Source organism: Zea mays, chromosome 5, assembly GCF_902167145.1.
Source record: "Zea mays cultivar B73 chromosome 5, Zm-B73-REFERENCE-NAM-5.0, whole genome shotgun sequence".
NCBI lineage: Eukaryota > Viridiplantae > Streptophyta > Magnoliopsida > Poales > Poaceae > Zea > Zea mays.
In genome coordinates this window covers 57354561-57365374 of record NC_050100.1, presented here as the reverse complement: position 1 = coordinate 57365374, position 10814 = coordinate 57354561, and the positions used below count along the sequence as shown (strand labels likewise).

Below are 10814 nucleotides of genomic sequence, written 5' to 3'. Positions count from 1 at the left end.
TTGTGTTCGCTGACTCAACGATTTCCTGCTACGATTTCATGTGCTGAATATTTGTGGCTATTCTCAGTGTCTATCTCACTTCTCAGCATCACAAGCAAAAGCTTGATTTCGGACAAGAACAAAGTGAATGACAAAAGTCAACATGTCCACCAAGGCATGGTTCGTTGATGCAATGGCTGATCAAGATAGAGATGTTGCCCTCGAGGTGTAACTGTGGAAGACCTCATTGGAACTAGTTTAAGAACCCAAATCCGATCCAAAATCCCCCGTTAGTAATTTCAAGAGATATTATTTGAATAAGATATTTAGTTATTTAGGGCTAGTTTGATAACCCTATTTTTTCAAGAAAAAAATGAGAACCTTTAGAAAAATGAAGCTACCAAACTAGTCCTTACAAGCTGATTTGGGGACAAGTAAATGGAGGAGATCCATAAAGAAGAAATCTCCATACTATTTAATTTTGAATAGCAAAGGATTCCACCCCATCGATTCCTTCCATTTATCTGACCACCAAACCAACCCTACAGGGATTTCCCTCCTTAGGTTTTCCTCCCCTTGCTCCCAAACTAGCCTTTGATGAGTATGCTTACTTTACTGCGCAAGCTGTAGATACCAGCAGATTCTTCAAGAGAAAGTAGCATCAGATCAAGAACATTGCAGCAGCATGGCCGATGTTTCTCCAGCCAAACCAGAAGTAGAAGCCCACATTCAGAGGCTTGCGGGAACGAGGAATCGGTATGGCAGAACGAGGAATCGGTATGGCATCTCGGTTGGTGAACTAGACGGGGGAACAATTTGCAGCTTGCCAATCAGCTGTCTATGTTAGATTCTGCTTACCTAAGTGATAAATCTGATGTAGTGGAAAATGCTGATGAAATTCAGAGATTGACGCGGTGGCTTCTTGAGGAGAAACAAGAACGGTCTGGTATGGGAGGTTTAGGGAAAACTACCGCTAGCAGTGTCTACAAGAACCAGCAGATAAGGACATCTTTTGACTGTCATGCCTGGATTGCTCAAATTGATGAAGTACTAAGAGAAAACATAAATCAGCTGAAAGACCAGACAACAAACATGGTAAATGGTTTCATGACCATGAGTCTCGAGACAATTGCTATTATGAAACAAAAGAGACGCGGTTTCGACGAAATGGAGGTGGTGGGGATGGCTTATATGTTTTGGAGACGCACCCGTCCGACTATTGCTGATATGGACGTGAGACAGTGATTTGCGTCTGGGGTCACCGTTTAATTCTCTCCGTGCTCACGCCGTTAAAATCCTGGCGTCGCCGTTGCTTGCTTCACGTGTGCTTCATCTCCAATCCAGAAACCCTAGCCGCCGTAGCTTGCGCGTCTTGCTCTGTCTTCCCCAATCCAGAAACGAGGAACCTAGCCGCCATCTCTCCTCCTCTCCCGAGAGATCTCCTCTGCCGATGGATGTTCGTCCGAGCCAATTGGTTTGTGATGCTGTAGAAGCGGCGCGTGCTGCTGCCGTCGCTGCTTCGGAGGCGAGATGCGCGGCAGTTATTGCAGAGAAGGAGGCCAAGGCTGCGGTGGAGTTCGCCGCCGTTGCCGTCAACAAGGTCGAAGCAGTAAAGGTCTCCTCAAATCTGGTACGTAATGTGAAACTACGCCAATTTTTGGCAGAGAAGGAGGCGAGATGCGCGTGCCATTGCCGTGTGATTATTGCTATGTTACTACGCCAACTCTTAGCTTTTGATTTTCGTATGGTTGTTGCACAGGAAAATGTCGATTTCAAGTATCATGTGAACATTAAGAATTCGTTGCGATATTCCATTCAAGAAATGAGGAGGCAATGTACAATGTTGCAGTCTGTTAAAAAACTATGTTCCACAATCCCAGAAGTTGAAGGTGGCAAGGTAGGAAAGGTTTGCGGCCATCTGGAACATGTTTGCAAGATGCTAGAGAATACTTCAATTGTCTGTGAACAAGATTTGGAAACAAAGAATCCTACTTGGGACCTTTATGACAACCCATCCGTAGATGATGAACATCCTTTAGATGATGATGAAATTGGTGATGGCTACAGTACAGAAGATCCTGAGCTATGGGAAATGGTTTTCGATGACCTGAAGTGGGAAGAGAATAAAGCTAATGTTTCATTTGAAGAGCACTATCGTGTCATAAACTACAGGTTCGAAGAGATCAATGATCGTAACATGTAGTTGTGAGCTCGTGTTTGGTTTGGATGAAGGTATTTTGTATGTAATGCTCCAAATGTACTATGTAGAACCGTTGTTGTCATGAAACAGTAGTGGAGCAGTAGGCATTTGTTGGATGAAGGTATTATGTATGCTACTATGTCTGTTTTATGAAGCAGTTCCCATTTATGTGTGGTGAATTCAGTTTTATTTTGGTTGTGGTGCAGCTGGTCTTTCTCCAGCTCCAGAGTCAGCTAAGAAAAGTCTGTTATTTGAGTGTTTTTTGCTTTAGAGTGAGCTGGTGTTTCTATGCTACTATGTCTGTTTCTCTAGCTGGTGAATTCAGTTTTATGTTGGTTGTTCAATGCGACAACAGAAACCAAAAATAGACTACCAGTTTGCCAGGCCTTCATCCAAATTGACCCAGAGTGCCCATTTCCCAGGATTGCACAATTCCCAGATTGCACAATTCCCAGATTGCACAATTACCAGTTTGCCAGGCCTTCATCCAAACCAAAAATAGACTACCAGTTTGCGACAACAGAATGCCCCACGAGACTACCAGTTTGCCTGGCAACTGACCCAGATTGCCCATTTCCCAGATTTCGCATATGTCACAATTCCCAGATTCCCATTTCCCAGATTTCCCATTTCCCAGAGTGCCCAGTTTGCCAGGCGAAAAATTCTACCTGGCGACAACCAAATCGACTACATTTACCAGGTCTCGGTCATGAACAAAAAATTCTGACTGGGAACAACAGAAACTAACAGCACCGTGTACTGTGAACAACATAATCATAAAACGGACATGTTCTGGGAACAACAGACACTAACAGACACTAACAGAATCATGTTCTGGCGACACCACATTATAACCATCCACAACAGAAACTAACAGCACCGTGTACTGTGAACAACACCACATTACGACTGGGAACAACAGAAACTAACAGAAACATACTGGCTAGCGACAACAGAAAGTGGCTAGCGACAACAACAACTTTCCCTGGGACAACAGCAATACTGGTTCTGTCGACAGCACTTGTTCTGCTACTCAGAATACTGGTTCTGTCCTTGCCGAATGACACTATTCCTCAATCTCTTTTTGGGGGTGATCTTCTTAACAAGCCATTTCCTTGGCGGTGGTGGAGAAGTTGGTGGACTGATTTGTGCACCGAATTGTTCTGGTGAACTTGATGGCTCTGTAGTTGGCTGTGCTGCATATAGAAGATGGTTCTGAACCCGTGGACTATATATTTGTAGTACCCCTTCAGGCTCTTCAACATCTTCTTGCTCTTTCTCTTCAGGTACGGTCTGTGAAGTACGCAACTCTTTAGGAATCCAATTTTTGGTGGTGTTCTTCCGTGGTTTCCTTTTCCTACACAAAAAAAATATACTCAAACATTTAGTACATGAGTAGTAACATAAATTAAGCATATAGAAGTAAGTGTATTGCCTTTTTTTGTGCCATTCAAAGGGCACTTGTAGCTAGATTGGCGGTGTCCTAATTCACCACAATTAGGACAAGTGTATTGCCTTTTCACTCGCTTTCTTGTTTTTTCATTGTCGTTGCAACTACTTTTTCTACCACTCCCACCCTCGAGGCAGCTTTTGATTCTATTTTTTCTTTGCCTACCAAGACCTCTTTTTGCAATTGGTGCAAACACTCCACTGGCGAAATCAACAGATGGCCATAATGATCGATCACCAATTGGTTCCACCCTTCTTGAATATGCTATCCTGAATCTTTGAACAGAATAATAATCGTCAACAAAATTTTCCATGCCTACATCTCTGCAATCTTGGGCAATTATCAGGGCTAAACCATGTTGACATGGTTTCCCAGTGTGCTGCCATTCCTCACAAGAACACTGTTTCAAGTCCGCTTTCACCACATGTTTCGTCATACAATTTGTGTTGTCTCGTACCTCACCCATGTAGTTGTCACATTTTACAACGGACAAGTGACCCAAACCTCTAGTCCTTGCCTTTAGCAACGCTAAGACAGATGGCAAAATCCTTCCTTCAAGCTTCTGAGCAATCCTTCGCCTACGATGGAACAGCTCCATCGTCATCTCCCTAATTTTCTCAGCTAAATCACACACGGGAAGGTCTTTGTGGTCTTTAACCCAGTTATTAAAAACCTCAGCCATGTTATTTGTGATGTAATCACATTTGATATCTTTGTTGAAACCACTCCTGTACCAAAGGAATTTGTGGTGATGGTCTAAGTACTCAGCAATCTTATGAACATTTCTGACCTGGCTAACATGGTGTTCAAATACATCGCTCCTATATGCCCTCGCTGCTGGATACATGTGCTCTGAACCAGCATGGTGTTTGACATAGTTTCCCATTAAGTGTCTGAAGCATTCTCTTCTCTCAGCAAACGGTATGGCATCTCGGTTGGTGAATCGGTATGGCAGAACGAGGAATCGGTATGGCATCTCGGTTGGTGAACTAGACGGGGGAACAATTTGCAGCTTGCCAATCAGCTGTCTATGTTAGATTCTGCTTACCTAAGTGATAAATCTGATGTAGTGGAAAATGCTGATGAAATTCAGAGATTGACGCGGTGGCTTCTTGAGGAGAAACAAGAACGGTCTGGTATGGGAGGTTTAGGGAAAACTACCGCTAGCAGTGTCTACAAGAACCAGCAGATAAGGACATCTTTTGACTGTCATGCCTGGATTGCTCAAATTGATGAAGTACTAAGAGAAAACATAAATCAGCTGAAAGACCAGACAACAAGCATGGTAAATGGTTTCATGACCATGAGTCTCTGGTGGCTTCTAGACTTCACAAGGAAATAGGGAACGTTGTAGATCTCAAGTCCTCAACCTAACAGGCTCCTTGCAAGGCCGGTCAATCTCTAAATCTTCTGTGTTTGCACCTAACTGGAAAAGGCTGGGTTGCATCCTTCATGCGGAGCATGGTCTTGGTACCAAGTGGCGAAACTCTGGATACAGCACATTCTAGATTCATCAAAGAACTGCGGTGCTCGTCAATGATGCAGCCCGCCGGGTCCCTGGATTCCGCAGAAGAGGCGTGAGGGAGGATGAATCTTTCTCACCGTATCCTTCCTTTCTCGTCAATGGCGCAGTTGATTTTTCGTAAATTTGAAATAAAAAAAGAGAGAAAGAAAAATGGAAGACGCGTGGGCTGAAAATTAGTGGGCTTTGAAACAGGCGCCACCGAACCTTCGTTCTGTATGGCACCCGGTCAAAGATCAAACCAACTCCCCACCTAAAGAACATTTGTTGGACCGATTTAAAAACACTTTTTTGGACCGGTTAATCGAACTCTGATTTTTATCCTGCGACCTTTTCTAACAACCTAGATGGCTCTAGCGAAGTTTAGTAATCAGGATGGATGTCCATGTACTGAGCATCCTCCACCTCGCCTCGTATTTGGTTGCATTTCCTTGTCTGCTTCTCCGTCTTCTCCTCCTCGCCTGCTCACCGAGGTAGGCCTTATTGCTCCTCCTCCTCCTCCTCTCTACCATCCTTGCTCTGGCGCCAGCAACCGTGGAGATTAAACTCTTCGTTCCTCTCGTTCTGTTCACGCGTAGAGTAGAGCGGAGATTTACCGTACGCTGCTGTTGGATCAATCCGTAGGCCACTGCTGTTGGATCAATCCGTAGGCCACTGGACAAGGCCAGATCCTGTGTGCTCGGTCCTTGGGTGCCGTCAGGGATACCTGAAACTGGAGTCCAACCTCGTCCCCTTACGATTCGGTAGCTGGTCTGAGTACGTGAACCTTTCTTGCTTTTTTAAATATCGCGCAACAGTTTCATGCTTCTTCTTATATCATTTCGTTAAGACGAGTCTTTAACTACCTAATACTGCTGTAGTACATGATCTTCGAAAGCATTGTTTGATGTTTTGATTAAAATCCAATTCGTTTTTATAATAGATAATATCTTGTTTTGCATTTCAGGTGTTACAGAGCTGCGTGCAAATCTAGTTCAGAAATATAATTATATATATGACAAGGTGACAGTTTTTTTTTCAGAAAACTTGAGCAGATATGGCAGATGCCCTCTTGGTCGTTCTCAGAAAAGTTGCTCTGTCCTTGGCAGAAGGAGCACTAGAAAAGATTGGCAAAGAGGTGGTCGAAGCAGCACCCCTCATGACAGATTTTGAGCATAGCATGAAACAAATTGAGGGTGAACTCTCGGTTCTGCAAGCCTTCATTAACCAAGTTAGTGCACAGAGAGTCAGTGACAAGGCATTTGATGCATGGTTGGACCAAGTCAGAGATGTTGCCCATGAGGTAGAAGACATCATTGATGAGTATGCTTACCTTACTGCACAAGCCGTTGATACGAGCAGCTTCTTCAAGAGAAAGTTCCACCAGTTCAAGGGCATTGCAGCATGGAAGAAGTTCCCTGGCCAGATCAGTCAAGTAGAAGCAAGGATTCAGAGGCTATCAGAAATGAGGAACCGATATGGTTTCTCAGTCAGTCAACTAGACAGGACTAACAATTTTCAGCTCTCCATTCAGTTTTCTCTGTCAAATTCTGCCTACCTGATAGATAACTCTGAGATAGTAGGAAATGCTGATGAAATCGGAAAACTGACACAATGGCTACTTGAGGAGAAACAAGACCGATCTCTAATTGCCATCCTTGGTATGGGAGGTTTAGGAAAAACTGCTATTGCAAGCACCGTCTACAAGAACCAAAAAATCATAACATCTTTCGACTGTCACGCATGGGTTATTGTCTCTCAGACTTACCAAGTCGAGGAGCTACTAAGAGAAATTATAAATCAGCTAATAATAAAAGAAAGAGCAAGCATGGCAAGTGGCTTCATGACCATGAGTCGCATGAGATTAGTTGAGGTAATACAAAGCTATTTGAGGGACAAAAAATACTTCGTTGTCCTGGATGATGTATGGGACAAAGATGCTTGGTTATTTTTGAACTATGCATTCGTCAGAAACGAACGTGGAAGTAAAGTGCTGATAACAACCCGGAGAAAAGATGTGTCTTCTTTGGCAGCCGACAACTATGTCATTGAACTTAAAACCCTTAAAGATGCTGAATCTTGGGAGCTGTTTTGTAAGAAGGCATTTCATGCTTCAGAAGATAACATTTGTCCTGAAAATATAAGATGTTGGGCAACCAAAATTGTTGCAAAGTGCCAAGGATTGCCACTAGCCATTGTAACTATTGGCAGTATTCTGTCATACCGTGACTTAAAGGAACATGAGTGGGCATTTTTCTTCAAACAACTTAGCTGGCAGTTAGCCAACAATCCAGAGCTCAGCTGGATTTCCAGTGTCTTGAAGTTGAGCTTGAATGATCTACCAAGTTATCTTAGGAGCTGCTTCCTCTACTGCAGCATCTTTCCTGAAGATTATAAGATTAGAAGAAAGCTGATTTCCAAGCTATGGATAGCGGAAGGTCTTGTGGAAGAGAGAGGAGACGGAACAACAATGGAGGAAGTTGCTGAGTGTTACCTAATGGAGCTCACTCAACGCTCTCTTCTTCAGGTCACAGAAAGGAAAGCATGTGGAAGAGCTAGAACATTTTTGATGCATGATCTTGTGAGAGAGATAACTTCAACCATTGCTAAAAAGGAGAAGTTTAGCGTTGCACTTGCACATGGTGGTGCCAGTACAAGCCAAGTTGCCCATGAAGCTCGTCGCCTATGCATCCAGAGAGGTGCCCAGACCTTGAATTCTCTCAGTAGCTCACGGCTCCGCTCATTCATTTTGTTTGACACTGAAGTACCATGTTCTTGGATACATGATACTGTATCATGTTTCAGACTACTGAGAGTCCTATGCCTAAGATTTGTCAATGTTGAACAAGTGCCAGGTGTAATCACAGAACTGTATAACTTGCGCTATCTAGACATGTCTTACACAAAAGTGAAGATGATACCAGCATCATTTGGAAAGCTCGTTAACCTACAAGTTTTGGATCTCAGAGACACCTATGTGGAGGAGTTACCACTGGAAATAACTATGCTAACTAAATTACGGCAGTTACAGGTGTATGCACTCTATGATATTCTACAAAGATCACCGAACAGCTTCAGTGCTACAAAATTTTTTGGTAACATTTGTCATCTAAAGAATCTCCAAGCTTTGCAGGTTGTTTCAGCCAATAAAGATTTGGTTTCACAGCTAGGGAACTTGAATTTAATGAGAAGTTTGGCTATTGCGGAAGTGCGACAAAGCTACATTGCAGAGTTATGGAACTCGCTGACAAAGATGCCTAACCTGAAAAGACTAATTATTTCCACGTGCAATGTGAATGAGACTCTGGACATGGAAATGCTAAAGCCACTGCCAAATCTGACAACATTTGTCCTATCAGGAAAGTTGGAGAGAGGCTTGCTCCCATCGATATTTTCTGTGAAATTAAAGCAATTAAAATTGGACTGGTCTAGTCTGAAGAAGGATCCTGTTAGCTCGCTCTCTCATATGTTAAATCTTGTTGATCTATTCCTCACTGGAGGATATGCTGGGGAACAACTAACTTTTCGCAACAGATGGTTTCCCAATCTAAAATGTCTGCAATTAGCTGACATGGAACATCTGAATTGGATTGAGGTAGAGGATGGAACAATGATGAATCTACAATGTTTGTCACTTGCTGGTCTAAGGAATCTAAAGGCTGTACCTGACGGAATCAAGTACATTAGGGCACTCCATGAGATGTTTCTAACAGATATGTCAAATGAGTTCATAGTAAGACTGCATGGAAGTGACAATCACATTGTTCAACACATACCCAACATCAAAAAGTTTGAGTCTTCTGATTCTCAAGCAGGTGAGTTCCATATGGAATAACTAATATAATTGTCATAATGCACTAAAATAGATGTGTTGGCACTTTTTGGGGCCAAATACTAACGAACTCTAGGGCTTACGCGCGACATGTAAAACCTCAGTGTCGGCTCTACTCCTCACCGGACCGTCCACGGTAGGACACAGACTGTTCGGTTGGTGCCGGACTATTCGCGGTAGGACGTCGGACTGTTCACAACGCAGCCCACCTAGAACTCAAATTGATGTAGATCCGAAGAGAGGGAAAAGAGGGGTTGAATAGATCTAGGGTTGAAAGATAAAAAGGTACATGACTAAAATAAGATTGGATTGTGTGTCTCTCAATCGGCTGTACCCATTTATATTTATAGAGGGAGGTCTAGAGCCTTTCCCAAGTGAAGTCGAACAAGATCTTGCAGGAAACCGGGAAGATAACATAAGAAATCGGAACTCTCCCTCGATCTGATCTAATCTCTGACAATCCAGGCTAACAAGCCGGACTGTCTGGAGGTCGGACCATCCGGGGTTGCCAACCAGACCCTCCGGCAATACTAGTGATGCAAATTTCGGTGTTTAACAAGATGTAAGCTAAGACAGGTCAATTAAAAAGTGGTGAGACAAAAAGTATTATATAAAAGGAAACTATATGTAAAGCTTATTAGTAAAGTAGCTCTAGAAGTTGTGTTTGGTATCTTCTAAATAGTACTTGTATTATTTACACGACTTAATAAATGCTGATATTTTTTGCAGTAAACAACGTTTATATACCGTGGCTTGCCGAGAAGTTTGGTTCTGGTGCTGTGGCTCATCTGGCTCTTGACGGTTCAATGGGAGTTGTTTGTGCCAGTGGTAATCATTTTAAGTCTGAAGAGTGATCAATATGTAGATGTAGGTCATCTTGGTGCCAGTGATGAGCTAATTGTTTATGTTTTGAACCCTGTCCAATAATGCATAAGAGCACTTGCATGGCAAATCATCTCAAAGATTTTTAATGATTTTTTTCTCAAAGCAAGCCTTTTTCCTTTTTTTTTTCAAATCGCCTAACGGATTGTTGCAATCTCCCAGGGATAGTACTTCTTGTCATAGGAAAGCCAGGTTTCACACCATTTCCAACTTGTTAAAGATTCATGGGGTATATTATTTGCACCGGAACATTTCACCAAAATTGACCATATTACTCTGTTTTGGGACCATAATTAGGGGTACCACCAAGGCTCCTAATCTCAGCTGGTAACCCCCATCAGCACAAAGCTGCAAAGGCCTGATGGGCGCAATTCGGGTCAGGGCTCAGTCCACTCAAGGGACACGATCTCGCCTCGCCCGAGCCCAGCCTCGGGCAAAGGCAGCCGACCCAGGAGGATTCACGTCTCGCCCGAGGGTCCCCTCAAGCAACGGACGCACCTTCGACTCGCCCGAGGTCCAGCTCGGGCAGGCTTCGCGGAGAAGCAACCTTAGCCAGATCGCCACGCCAACCGACCGTATCGCAGGAGCATTTAATACAAGGATCGACTGACACCTTATCCTGACGCGCGCTCCTCAGTCGACATGGCCAAAGTGACCGCAGTCACTTCGCCGCTCCACTGACCGACCTGACAGGAAAACAGCACCGCCTGCCCTTTCACGGGATCATCCCCGGGAAACGCGTCCAACCCCTTGGGCAACTCGATTTGCCCGTCTACTTCGGGACTCCCTCCAACTTCCGAAAGGAAACCCTCACGTTCGAGGTGGTCGGGTTCCGAGGAACCTACCACGCAGTGCTGGGTAGACCATGCTACGCCAAGTTCATGGCCGTCCCCAACTACACCTACCTCAAGCTCAAGATGTCGGGCCCCAACGGGGTCATCACCGTCGGCTCCATGTACCGACACACGTA

General features: G+C 44.0%; 2 protein-coding genes across 3 annotated transcripts; both read left to right on the top strand.

Moving 5' to 3' along the window:
* The first annotated feature begins 1222 nt into the window (after positions 1-1222).
* On the top strand, positions 1223-2374 carry LOC118472013 (uncharacterized). The gene is made up of 2 exons (XM_035959037.1): positions 1223-1609; positions 1739-2374. The coding sequence occupies exons 1-2, from the start codon at positions 1430-1432 to the stop codon at positions 2180-2182; spliced, it is 624 nt and encodes a 207-aa protein (XP_035814930.1). The 5' UTR covers positions 1223-1429; the 3' UTR covers positions 2183-2374.
* A 3069-nt stretch (positions 2375-5443) lies between these two features.
* Positions 5444-10063, top strand: LOC103626399 (disease resistance protein RPM1). Of its 2 annotated transcripts, none has more exons than XM_008646801.4 (4): positions 5444-5624; positions 5776-5907; positions 6098-8945; positions 9692-10063. In XM_008646801.4, exons 3-4 carry the CDS (start codon positions 6188-6190, stop codon positions 9814-9816), a joined length of 2883 nt encoding a protein of 960 aa, XP_008645023.1. In that variant the 5' UTR covers positions 5444-5624; positions 5776-5907; positions 6098-6187; the 3' UTR covers positions 9817-10063. The 2 variants fall into 2 exon arrangements, with proteins under 2 accessions (XP_008645023.1, XP_008645021.1); XM_008646799.4 differs by having other exon boundaries at positions 5735-5907.
* The last annotated feature ends 751 nt before the right edge of the window (positions 10064-10814 follow it).